General features: G+C 53.5%; 3 protein-coding genes across 3 annotated transcripts; all 3 read right to left on the bottom strand.

Moving 5' to 3' along the window:
- Positions 1–2403: 2403 nt before the first annotated feature.
- On the bottom strand, positions 2404–3216 carry B0H65DRAFT_509291 (uncharacterized protein; the record flags this gene model as incomplete). Its single annotated transcript, XM_062828300.1, has 1 exon — positions 2404–3216. One exon carries the CDS (start codon positions 3214–3216, stop codon positions 2404–2406), a length of 813 nt encoding a protein of 270 aa, XP_062682256.1.
- A 1313-nt stretch (positions 3217–4529) lies between these two features.
- Positions 4530–8318, bottom strand: B0H65DRAFT_211222 (uncharacterized protein). Its single transcript, XM_062821934.1, has one exon. The coding sequence runs from the start codon at positions 8156–8158 to the stop codon at positions 4712–4714; it is 3447 nt and encodes a 1148-aa protein (XP_062682255.1). The 5' UTR covers positions 8159–8318; the 3' UTR covers positions 4530–4711.
- Positions 8319–10001: 1683 nt separating this feature from the next.
- B0H65DRAFT_427074 (uncharacterized protein) lies at positions 10002–13100 on the bottom strand (the record flags this gene model as incomplete). The annotated part of the gene is made up of 4 exons (XM_062824663.1): positions 10002–10987; positions 11051–11334; positions 11410–12465; positions 12577–13100. 4 exons carry the CDS (start codon positions 13098–13100, stop codon positions 10002–10004), a joined length of 2850 nt encoding a protein of 949 aa, XP_062682254.1.
- Positions 13101–13451: the final 351 nt, after the last annotated feature.

Here is a 13451-nt window from a genome sequence, read left to right as displayed (position 1 = left end):
ATGCTTCTGTCCGGACCTGCCGTGTTTGCACAAGACCATGGCCTCCGCAATATATCTATTCACAGAATGAAACCTAACGACAAGAACTAAAATAGTGTTTGCTCGCCAACCCGCCTTGTATAATAATATCTTCGAGCCTGCGGTTGCTGCCCACACACACCCACGCATGCTTCCACTGACAAAAACAGAACGAACTGGCAGAGTGGAATTAGGAACAGCAGTCCGGCTGATGGACATGAGATGGAGATATCTGTCAAAATATATGCAACAGAGTGGGGAGAGAAGCCATATGATTCAACTAGACCAGACTAGACTACGATGTGACTGCCCTTGATCACTCTTGTATTGACAAGGTAGGTACCTCTACCCATGTACCGGTACGAGCATGAGGCTCAACACCATGAGTGATCATCACAATGTGGTGCTGTATGGCAATCTACTGATTCAACTCTCACAACCATCCGACCTTGTCACTAAATTCACCATCCACCAACATGGTTCCCATAACAAGGTCTCCAGCGCTACATCCATCGACAATCCTTTGTACGTTATCGGTGATTTCAAGCCAGCCGTTCAAAGTGGTTTCATGATCGGACTGGAAGTCGGGAAAGTTAGATTGCATCACCATGAGAGAGAGAGGCAGCGAAAAGAAAGTAAGCCACAAGAACCCAAGAACTCACATTATTGCACATGATGATCTGCCTTGTCTATCACGTTTATCGCTGGAGCACGATGGCGCGAGTTGGCTTTTGGACTGTGAGTTTTTCTGACAGGGGAAAGATAATACATCTTGTAAACTTCCCGAGGTCAATATGCTTAAAACATTAGTCCGGCTTCGCGCGGCCAACATCCATACAGGAGCTCACACAAATACTAAGACACTAATGATGAGACGAGGGGTGTTTTGACTGACCTGTTTGCCTGTCAACATTACTATATCACTATGCAAATCCTGGGAGGCAAGGTTGATTGTGCCAATGGGAATTCTGTTGCTCTATTCCAAACCAGAAAGCAAACAGAGGGTACGGCGCAAAAAAAAAGGACACAAAGGTCTCGAGTGCACATTTGAGTGCGAAGAGTGGCGGAAGGCAAGAAAGTTGGGGCCGAGAATGGGTGTTCATGGATGTAGCTCGTGCGGATTGAGGCCAGATCACGGCAGTCGACACCATAGCAAACCCTTCTCGAGCTCAACCCTGCTCCAGGCTGGCAGTTACCCTCGAGTGAGGCCAAGGTCGTTCTTGAAACATGTTAATCTGCTAACCCCCTTCTAGCAAAATTTCAACGAAGAGGAGTGACAGGCTGAGCTCCGAATTCTGCTCCCGAGAAAAATCGGAACGCGTTGCCTTGTCACGTACCATGTAGAATCTCCAAGGATCGTCTCGTAGAACTTAATATATGGCCTTCGGGGTATCCACGCGATCGCCTAGTCCGTCTCGCTGTAAGGCTCTCGCGTGTTCCTTTTCTATCCCGGCTTCGATCCTTCGTACAGATACGGGCTGAGACAGCAGCGGATCCAGCAGGCTCAGCACGTCTGCCAGAGTATTCCGTGTTATCCGCTGCTCGCAGTCTTGCAACCACTATTCAAGCAGGCAAGGAGGGGAAACCCCAAGGACCGAAAAGAGCGTCTGTCTGTTGCGACATCGGAACCGCCGGTGGTCAAGAAAACAGACGAATGCTCGCAAGGGACAGCAACAGCAGGTGTCGGCCGTTACCGCTGAAGGAGGCTGGCATATTCGAGAAAGGAGCTGTGGAGGACGTCATCGGCTCGCGCTTAGGTCAATGGGCTTTTGTGCATAGATAAGTTAGCTTGGTTAAACGGACGTGATGAACGACTGGAGCGATAGGGAACATACATCAACAAGTTGTTTACCATCGTAGAACGGGACGGGGTGATCTTGACGCGCACTGCTGTTAAGGTGTAGAAGGAGACAGCAATTAAAGTTCATGACACCCAGTATCATATTATAGGGGCAGATTAGCCGGCAGGCAAAGGTGCCGCAGCCGAGGAAAGAACCCGGCATGGGGGCCGGCATAAAAGCTTGGTCACATGTCAAATCACACCACCGCATCACAAACTTCAGACGGAGAACACTATTTGGGTTTTCAAGAGAACAACAACAGTCCATATTAACAGGTCAATCATACTATCGACCATGAGCTACCAATACTCCATATTACCGCAAGATCCTCCACAGATTTACCCAAGAACAGCAACAAATCCAAAAACAAAAACATGGACCTGAGCTGAGTGCCAAGATCCCTAACAGAATCCACCCACCCAACCCACCTGACCCACCACCATTTACTTACCTCTACCGAACACTTACAGCACCACAACCACAACCACAATCACACCAACAACCACTCCCCACCAACCCACCGAAAACACCAACCATCAACCACCTAACGCCTCCCAAACGCAACCCTCCCCCTCTCCTGCACCCTCTCCCTAATCAACACCACCTTCATCCTACACTTAACACTCTCCCGATCCAAACCAGGCCACATCTCCCTCCCCCTCGCGATATCCGCCTCCGTGACGACTACCGTCGGGGGGTCAGACGGGTAGGCACTTCCACCGCCACCACGACCTCCATTACCTTGTCCTTGGGGATTGCTGGGGTGAGGGTTGCGCCGGTTAGGATCACGCATGTCGATTACCAAAGTGCTATCAGACGAGACGTTGGACCCTGCGGTGGAGGCGGTATAGGGGAGGAGTTGCGGGCCGGGGCCCTGGTTTTGAGACTGGGACTGAGAGAACTCGGTCGGGGCATGTGAGTGGCCTTGGGCATTAAGCAACGCCAATTCCCGTCCTGATAAGTCCTTGCCACGACCATACTTCACACTAGGAGCAGCAGGAGCACCGACTTGGCTGAGCGAGTCCTCAGGGCGGACAGTAGAAGCGCGACTGACGTTAGAAGCACGGCTGGCGCGCGAGCTAGTAGACTCCACGGAGCCGACATTGCTACAGGAATCGGAGGGACCGACGTCACGGAGGGAGTGGTACGAACCAGCCTGGGACGGGGAGTGGGAGGCACGGCTGATTTGGCTGGCGGGGTAGTCGATGGCTAGTTGGCCCTGTTGGTTTACAACATGTGAGGGACGGATGGTGGATTGGGAGGCGGTGGAGGGGGCGACGGAGCCGGCGACGGAGGAGCGCATGCGGGCCTCGACGGGGTAGGGGTAGCCGACGCCGCTGTAGTAGGATTCGGGCATTTTGGGGGAGTGTTTGGTGAGGTGGTTTGGGGTTTGGTTGAGGTGAGTTGAGTTTTTTGTTAGTGTTGTTAATTGTTTCTTGCTGGTTGCTCTTGTTGCTGCTGTTGCTGTTGTTGACTTTCGGTTGCACTTCAAACGGGTCGGACCACGCCCAGATTTATACCCCATTCCATCTCCCCCTCGGCCCCTCTCGATCCTTCCTTCGTTCCGTCAACAATGGAATTCTTCACCGATCTCGTTCTCGCTAGCGTAGAGGTATTGACGGGATAGACTCGCTGTTCATGACCAGAACCGAGTAGAAGTCCTTTAAACAATGTGCTTCTTCTCCACTGATTTCTTTCGTGAACAGCCGTCATCCAAGGAACTGACTCGCTCTCTCTTTCGAACTCCTTTCGGACTCCTTGGTTCTCGGCAGATCTTCACCGGGTAGACGTTGAAAGTGACAAACAATGGCTTCAACCCGCTTCAATACCTGGTATGCATTGTCTTGTCCTGGGATAGATAAGTGTCTGTTCAGTTCACAAAGAAGCATATTCCACCAAGGGTCTAATTGTTTCCGTTACAAGGCCTTTGTCTCACTCTCATCCGGCTCGGAAGCTTGGCAAGACTTCGCTCTTCTTTGTTGACGGATTTCCTCTTTTGGTTGGATGCCCCTGACAACTCTGAAGACTTGGCCGACTTGGCTTTGGACCCTAACCCTGTCGTCGTCACTGCATCATTCGGAATTGTTCTGGTCGGACACTCCGCGCTTCAAGGGCCAACCATTCTCTTGTTGGCAGCTGCTCGAGACTCAAAGTATGTAATGAAGTTTATCGTGGCTTAGCGACAGGGTTGACCGTCCCTAGGCAACTGATTCCTCGTTTCATGGCTAGTTCTTCGGAGACTTCGTGTTGGGTTCTTTTGCGATCTCTGTTCTTGCTTTTGTGGTTATCTCCCAGCCCTGGGGGGTGGCACCTCCCTTTCCAATCGCATCAGCGGTTCGACTCTTCTAGCTCACCACTCTCTTTCCTACGACCTATGTAGCACCAATTCAAGCAACGAATGAAGCATTGTCCATAAGCCGAATACGCAGGCCTCCTCGCACTAACTCATAATGGGAACAGTTGCTGGCTTGGTAGCTTCTCAGAGCTTGGCAACGTGGCGCGAGACCCATCATACACCATGTCTAGCCTTATAGGGCGACGGTGAGGGCCACATGTGACAAAGACTGGGCTGTATCCAATGTGGAATTGACGTTGAAACATGGTCGCGGGTATGGCAATTGAGGGGGACCCAAAGATGTGATAAAGTGATTGATTCTGTACTTGTAGAGACCGTCATTCTAGGCGAGATAGGCCATCATTTTAGTCGGTTCGACGGCGAGGGTGACACATGACAAAAAACGAACTGTATCCAATATGTCATTAACGTTGAAACATGTTCGCTATGGTATCCAGAAAGCAATAAGGTATATACAGATGCTTCAACTTCTCAACAGCAAAAGGACATATCCAGCTCATGCCCACCCCACCACCTTCTTCTTCTGCTCCTGTTGTCCGACACCTCCAACAACAGATGTACGTCTCCCCAACGAACCATACGTTATTCCACCATTAACCCTCGCATTTTCTTGAAGGGGCTTCTGTGAACCCCTCGACACCACCCCCGAGGTCTCATACTCCTCACTTTCGTCAACTGGGGGACAGCCTTGTCCACCTCCCAGTCCTATTCCCACCGGTAATTGTTGCGGTGCTGACGTGGGCATCATAACAGGTGGACCAAGAAGCGAAGGTTGTTGCTGGGAAAGCCCCATATCATTGGGAGAGACGAACCCAGGAACAGGTCCAATCGGCATAGTCACCGCTTGAATCTTGTTCGTAAGCGTGGGACTGATCGACCTTCCCTCACCTCCTGGTTGCGAACTACTCAACATTGAGTAAGGACTTCTCTTAATTTGGTCATACGCGCCAAGGCCCGCCCCGAAATGACCGCCAGTCGTTGCAGCAAATGGTGAACCAGCCGGGTCAATAAGTTGCGGCGCCCTTTCGGCCCGGGGACTTCCCTCTCGGGAGCTCATAATGCTGGCTTGAGAGCCTGCCCATGTCTTTTTGCGCAGCTTCTTGATCGAATCGAACTCGTCGTCGTCCATCAGGGCCAGTTGGGCCAGAGTGGGGCTTTGCAGAGATGTCGAATTACGAGCATCGATGGATGGTGGAAGGTTGAGGCTCATGATCGAGTTGCGGTTAGAGTACTCGGACGTTTCCGTGATGGGTGTGAGGGTAGGTTCGCGACAGACGACGCGGCCACTCTTGGACCGGAAGACGCCCTCGCCTGCAGGGCCGAAGTAGCCACCATAAGAATACTGGAAGGGGTTCTCTGAGTCGGGGGGATTGCGACTAGAGGATGAGCTGCCGTAGCCGTGGCCTGATTGGGCCAAGGGAGCAGAGTAGAAGCCAAATTCTTGACCGTACCAACCATCAGAGTCGTTCGCTAGTGCACTAGCGTTAGCTTCGGCAATAATGGCCTCATCATCAAAATCGTAATCGTCTAACCCTTCGCCGAAGCCATCGTCATCGTTCTCATAGTTGTCCAGCTCGTTTTGCTGTACGAAGTCACGCGACTGGGCCGAATCGGTGGGTGACGTGACAGTAGGCTCTTCAGGTACAGCAGGTGACGAACTTCTCCGGAACTTGCCGGATTCTGCTGCTCTTTGGGCTGCTTCGGCCAGGGCAGCCTGGTATGCCATATCAAGGCCAGATATCGACATTTGTTGCATGGCTTGGGTAGGCATCTGAGGGAGCTGGGTAGAAGAAGGGTCTTCTCCAGTAGAGAGGGCATGCAGGGAGCCAGCAACCGTCGACTGCACTGGGTCAACACCAGGGGCAGCTGCGGCATTGGACTCAGCAAGTTGGGCTAGCTGCCGTGCCCGCGCCTGCTCAGCCGCCCGAGCAAACGCACCGGGGATTGGGCGGCCATATTGATCGGTATCGTCGAGATCGAAGAGGGACTCATCAAAATGGGTCCCATCGCCCTGGAAATCAAGTTCATCCGCCAAGCCGTTGTCAAAGTAGATGTCGTTATCATCCTCTCTGCGGGTGGGGTTGGTCGGTGGTAACCCTATAGGAATAGGTTCTGGAGTGATTGGTGCGCGAGTAGTTTCAGGGCTTGATGACTGATGTGGTACCGGAAGAGCTGGTGCGGGAGCAGCCAGGTCAGGCATTGCGGCGCATTCTGGTAAATCTGGAGTACTGTTCTCCGTTACGGATGAGGCGATGGGCTGGTCGGTCTCATTGCTGGGTGTTGAAGCGATGACAGGACTATGGGGTGTAATGGGGCCGGAGCTCTTGTTTGACCGCTGAAAGTCAAACCCAGCGAAGTTCTCTTGATCATTGTCTGGGTCTGTTTCAGGATCGTAGTCGTTGTCTTGACTTTCCTCAGGAAGCTCTTCGTAATCAGCATTGACACCAGGGATGGGTTCCTCTAGATCATCGTAGTCCGCATTAACGCCGGGAATTGGTTCTTCCATGTAGTCCGCGTTGACCCCTGGAATTGGTTCTTCCATGTAGTCATCTTCGTAATCCGCATTCACACCGGGAATGGGCTCTTCCAGACCGTCGTCGTCCATCATGGCGTCATAGTCGAAATCTTCCTCTTCCAGGTCATCAAATCTGGAATCGTGTTCTTGCCTCAGGGCACTTGTGGCACCGCCTCCCTTCTCTCGTTGACGCTGCCGATGTCGTTCTTCCAACGCCTTCTCCTCGTCGGCTGAGCCCATCATGTCGAAGCTGAACCGAGAAGACGTGCTCTTCATGTGTTTTGGAATGCCGGAAAGAGCAGAATCACGGATGGATCGCTTAGAAAGGTTGCGTGATCTGGCAGTTCGGACTGAAGCATTGGCGTTAGGGCCGGCAATTGTTCCGGTCAGAGTATCCTGAGATGCCACCGAAGACGAAGGACCCAGGGCTGGAACGGGATCATCCCTGAGCTGTACTGATGGCCGCGCGTCCTGTTCATCCGGCGAAGGGTTGGCAAGAAGTGGTGATGGTAAGGCATCTTGAGGTATTGATCTCGCGTCACTGTTGCCCCTGGTCGGTCCCGTGTCTTGCACCCCCGACGGAGAGGAAATGGCAACGTCATTGAGACCAGGAGCCAGGGGCTGTGACGTTCCCACCAGGGTGCTACCCGTACTCGCTTCCGCTGTATATGGTTTCGATGCAGCGTCATTACTTGGAGACTCCTTGACGGGACTAACCACCGCCTCATTCTGCGACGTCGTCCGCTTGGGTCTGGGAGCACTGAAATCGTGGACCTTTGTGCCCCGGATACGCGGGTCATAGGTAGGCTCGGCCGAGGAGGACAGGGGTGGCAGATCCGGTGGGTTTTGCGCAGTCTTCCTCCTCATCCACAAATTGGACACCGAGTGCTTCTTGAGGAAGGGCAAGGACTTTTTGGATTTTGCGGATTCCGGAGTGGTGGTAGCTTTGGTAGCTGGCTCGCTAGCCATGCGCTTCCCCGTGGGACGTTTGCCGAAAGGGCCACTGCTATTAAGGTCGGTTGGGGTCACGAAGGACGAGATCTTGCTGAGTCTCGTGGCCAAGGACCCCCGAGTAGCGGCGGTAGTATCGATGGGCGGCGGAGCCTGCTTTGTTCGCGGCTTGTGACTCTCCGAAGGCTGGCTAGAGGCCGAACTTCCGGCGGAGCGATACATCTGTAAAGGCATTCCGCTGACTGAACCTGCTGCGCTGATGCCTCCATTGTCGCTAATATTCGGTATCGGTTTTGGGGTCGTCGATAGGGTGGACGGAATGTGGGAGGAGCTAGCCGATTTGGCTGACTGTGGTCGGCCATCGGGAGCTGTCGGAGTCTGGGATGCTGTATCCAGGTCCAGGGAGCTCACTTGAGGAGACGACGGCGTGGAAGGCGGACGTCGGAGGTGTAGTCGCGACAACATTGTCGGGGCCATCTATTTCGGTGCAACTATCCGCGAGTGTGTTGAAGGTATATATATGTGTGATGGGCTCTCGTACGGCGAGGATATCTGATAGGCGAAGTCTATCGAGGATCGACGTGATTAGGGGGATGGCATCGAACACCCGTATGGGAGCGTGGTCCCGTGGACGAGTCGGGAGTAATTGACTGTAGCTCGATGTCGTTGCTGGGCTAAGTAAACTTCGGTTCGAAATTGTGGTCAGGATGGAAGAGAGGAGAGATGCCGTCGTCGTCGTTGTCTCTTGGTGATGATGTCGTCAGGCGTAGGGCGGGGTCGCGCTAATGTAAGGGGAATCAGACTCTTTCGTTGATTATTCGGGATGGCGATGACCGAGATGAGGTGCGATTACGATGCCGTCCGTCCGGTGTCTGGTCTTGAGCAACGCGCGATGAACAGCAAATGGGTATCCAAAAAGAAAAACAAGCAAAGTGAGGGCGGTCCAGAGCCAGCTTCTTGTCTTTCGAAGGTGTCAATGGCGACAGACTTGGTTGAAGCGAGGGGTTGTTGGAAGAAAGAAAGAGGGGAAATGGGGAAGTGGAAGATTGAAGGAAGGAAGCACGAGTCGTCGTAACGCGAGCGATAAGCGGAAATTGCATGTCGCATCCAATTGCGCGAATGACAGGACCGGATTTGTGAAGATCGAGAAGGTTCAATGTCGTAACTTCCAGGGCTTGTCGGCTTTGTTTCTAGCGAATGACTGCTGAAGATGCGCCTTGGCCTAGGCAAGCACGGCACCTAGCCTAGGTACATTAGCTTGCTGCAATGTGGAGTCTCAGACCTTGTCCCTGTCTTTACCAATTCAGGGCTGGCAATTTAAAACGACTGTGTCTCATATTAAAACGACTGTCTGTACCTGACATGCTGTAAAAACGCCTACCGCGGAGGTTAGGGTCAGGCTTAGTTAGTGTTAGGGTTAGCGGTTAGGGTCAGTTAGGGTTAGTTCCGGGGGTGCAGGGGGCCGGCGAGAGGCCCCCGCGTATGAATGTGAGTTTGACCTTGAAAACGACGCGGTTTTGAGCTTTGAACGTCGTGGTGTTGAACGATGATTCTGGTCATAACTTTTGGTGGTAATTGTGAGCGGACAAGTACCACGGATGCCAAGCTTGGCAGTTCAGTATGGTGGGCCGCGCCAAGGCCGATGGATTTGTGTGGTGAGGGACAGTCGTTCAACTAGGAGACACAGTCGTTTTAACGGGCCCGGCAGAAAATGCCAAGACACGCCGCCAAGACACCTAGCTGCGGGGGTCCATGCAGTCACTGTTCGGTGTTTCCTGGCACGTGCCTGGACCAAGTGTTTTTATTTATCACGTCTTCTCATCGACATCTTCAAAGTCCTTTACCAAGGCTTCAGTTCAAAATCTCTTCTTATCAGCTACGGTTGCTCACAAGAACTAAGCCAAGCCCTATTCTGAAAGTTGTTGATACTCATAAACCTTTGTTTTGTTTCAAGAGGTCTCCGTCCAACTATAACGATCTCCGCCGCATCAAGTTATCCTCGATGCTTCCATCACCACCATCACTAATACTACCTAAATATCAAAATGCCGACCCCTAGCGGTCCAAGAGGTAATGTAAACAAACAGTGGCCTATAACTCCTTAGGCCCTTAACCCTGCCAGTCCCGGACCTTTCTTTCTTTCTTACCTTCCTTACGCCATCGAAAAGTCAACCAACCCCTAGAAAAGCAGACCGAACAGCCCAAGCCCAAAATGCAGTTACAAACCTCCACTCCGTCACCAGTCAACATTGTCCTTCCTTCACAAACCTTCACAGCCATCCATCCATACATGAGAACCACAACCAAGAACCGACCCAGCTTAATCAAAAGCACTAACCCCAGCCTCAACCTCAAACTGATAACCCCCCACACCCACATCCATATGATCCGGCGTCACCTGTCCCACCTGCCCAACATTTCCCACCTGTCCCACACTCCCATGGGGTCCTACCGACCCAATCTGCTGCTGCGCAGGATGCGGCATCCCAAACTGCGCTTGCACGGCCGCCGGATGATGGGCCGCCACAAACTGGCCGGGCGCTCCCCAAGCCGCATGCGCATGCGTCCCCGTCGCCGGGTGCGGCGGCGGCGGAAACATGGCGTAGCTGGTGTAAAAGTAATTGGCGGCCGGACCACCACCATTAACGCCCACAGCAGAAGCGACGGATGTCGGGTCTTCGGCCCCCGTCATGGTGTAACCCGCGGCGGACATGGCTGCGGCGTTGACGGCGTTGACGGCGTGGGGGGAGACGCCGGCCATGGGGCCGTTGTGCGGGGAGTGGGCCATGAATTGGGGTTGGTGCTGGGTGGCCGGGGAGTGATGGCCGTAGTGGCTGTGGGAGTGCGAGTGCGAGTGGGAGTGGAAGGGGGAGGTGGGGATGCCGTGTTGCGCGTACGGGTTCATTTGTTGCGCTTGCGGGTTGTTGTTTCGGGTACCCATCCCGAGAGAGGTCGGCGCGGTGCCGGTGGTGGTGTTGCTCATTTGGTGCGAGGCGGCGGTGGCGGGGGCCGAGAGGTGCGTGGAGGAGCCGCCTACTATTGAGAGGCGGTTACGTCCGCCGGGGCCGTTGGAGAGCTCGGAGGATGAGGTTTCCGTCGAGAGGTGTCCGTGTAGCGAGACGTAGGCTTTAAAGGTTTGTTGGACGACGGATTTGAGACGCTCGCGGACGATGTCGGTCCCCATCGAGGAAAAGTCAATGTCTTGATGCTGGATTTTGTGGTCAAGAATGTCAAGGAAGAGCTTGGAGAAGGCGTCACCGTCTTTGGATGGGGAGAAGGGAGTGATTCGGGGTTTGATGTCGTGCCCTGGCTATTTGTCAGTGATCCCGGGTCCGTGAGAAAAGAGAGGGAAAAGAAAGGCATACTCACAAGGCGTTTCGGGACGATTGGCACCGGGAAAAAGCACGTCCCAGATCTCAAACCACTTCTCCAGCTTATGCGCCTCCTGGTTCTTCTTGCGGTTTTGCCGCTCGAGAGCCGCCCACTGGACTGCATCAATGCCTTCCTTCTGGGACGGATCCCCCAGGTCGCACGCGTCGCTTTCTTTCTGGTGTTCCGATAAGTTGGCAAGACAAGTTGCTCGATCTGTCCCCGGGAAGATCTTGTAGCAGCGGTTACATTGGACGGGTGAATGCACCCGTTTCAGGTGTTCCCTATATCACCGGTCGGTTAACTCTGGACACGCACACCTTCACGATAAGGTAAGTCTCCGGGACGCGGGAACTCACTTTAACCGCTGGATACTCTTAAACCCCGGCCCCGTACACGCCCTGTACTTGTGTTTCTTCCCATTCGCCGAATTGGTCTGCTGAATCCCGTATTTTTCCGGATCGCGCTTGTGGAACGGACATGCCAGCATCGGTTGGGACTCCTCGTTGCCAGCCACGCCGGGACCAGATCCTGTGTCGATGTTCTTATCTTCGTCTTCATCGCCGTCATCACCACCACCACCATCACCGCCTCCGCCTCTACCACCACCGCCTCCTCCCCAATCACCACTGCCTCGTCCACCTCCTGCACCGTTACCGAACCCCCTTCCTTCCCTACCTCCTCCATCCGAGTTAGACCGCCGCCTCCTCTTCCGCGAGTTGCCATTCCCGTTACCCCCAGAGCCCCCAGGTGGAGAATTCGTATAAGAGGATTTCTCACCCCTCGACGCATCCGAATTGCCCCTCTCTCTGAGGTTATTCCCCCCATGCGCCCCACCACCACCGTTACCACCACTGCCACTACCGCTCGTATTCCCAAACTGCCAACTCTCAACCTTATTCTTAACCGCCAGGTTATAATCCCTATGCAGAATCGGAATCAAATAAGCAGCCAGCGGCAGATCCCCATTGACGGCCTCAATCACCGCCGACTCCAGATTGCCATTCTGCCCAGACCAGTCGTTGTCGTCTTCCTCTTCTTCTTCTTCCTCTTCCGAGGAGTTGTCGTCAAGGTAATCACCCATAATGTCCATGTCGTCGTCTTCCGACTCGCCGCTCTCGGCGTCGGACTCGCACGACATCATGTCTTCTGCCTCCGCCGAGCGGGGATGAGGATGCGGAGCTGAAGAGTCGACGGCGAACATGGCATTCCGTAGGGAGCTGGGACGCGAAGGCGAGCGCGTTCCTGACGTGCTGTTGCTGCTGCTGCTGCTTCCTCCGCTCCCGGGGCCACCACCGCCGCCGTTACCGTTAGGTGCGTTGTACCGGCCCTTTTTGGCGGGGCGGCCGCCGATGGTGAAACGGCTGACGGGGGTGATGGGGGATCTTGATGATGATGATGATGATGATAATGATCTGAGGGAATGTTATCAGCATCTAATCATCTACCGTATATATCCATATCTGAATAAACAAAGAAGATTTTGCGTTTCGGAAAAAAAGGAAAAAAAAAAAAAAAAAACATACTCATCATTCCACTTTTTCCCCATCCCCATCCCCACACTCTCACTCGGCTCCAAATCGCCCTCAGGAAAGTTGCACTCGGTAGCCGTACTCGGCGGATTCGAAGTCACCCAGCTGCTGATGGACGCAGCGTAGCAGTTGGAACCCAGGTCCGAATGCGTACCCGGTGAAGGCGAGCGGGAGCTGGCTGATGTTGCTGCCGAGACCGTGCTGCCGCTGCTTTTGCGGGCGGACCAGGCTGTTTCACTGTGACTGTGACTGTGACTGTTCATGGGGGTGTGTTCGGGCTTGACGAAGGAGGCTAGATTGGGGTGGTGATGTGGTTGGGGGTGCTGATGCTGGTGCTGGTGTTGGTGTTGGTGTTGGTGTTGATAGGTGGGGTGGGGGGAATGCCATTTCGTTTGAGGTGTTGTTACTTGTTGCTGTTGTTGTGTTTGTTGTTGTTGTTGTTGTTGTTGTTGCCTTCCGTAACTGACGCCGTCTCCTGGGGTGGCCGCTGAGAGCGGCCCTGTGTGGTGTCGAGACATTGTTTTGATGGTGTTGGCAATGATAATGATGATATGCAGTGTATTTAAGGTCTGTTGTAGAGAGAGGTAGATAAGGTATAGATAGATGGGTAGGAGGGGATGATGGTGGTTGCCTGTGAGGCCTCTCACTGATGCTTAGGATGGATCGATGATGAGATAAAGTATGTGGCAAAAGTGGTTGTAGGAGGAAAAGAAAATAAGTTTGGGAAGAAAAGAGGATTTCCTTTCCCCTCCCTCACGAAAAAGATGTAAGTAGGGGGACCAGAACAACGATCCGGGGCATAGCCCTCCCTCCCTTTTTGATGACCAGATATGTGGTCGGAAGGGGGGGATCAGACCACGAGCCCTACC

This window comes from Neurospora tetraspora, assembly GCF_033439725.1.
Source record: "Neurospora tetraspora strain CBS 560.94 chromosome Unknown B0H65scaffold_4, whole genome shotgun sequence".
NCBI lineage: Eukaryota > Fungi > Ascomycota > Sordariomycetes > Sordariales > Sordariaceae > Neurospora > Neurospora tetraspora.
The sequence above is the reverse complement of the archived record's forward strand: the minus strand, read 5'-3'. Positions and strand labels throughout refer to the sequence as shown.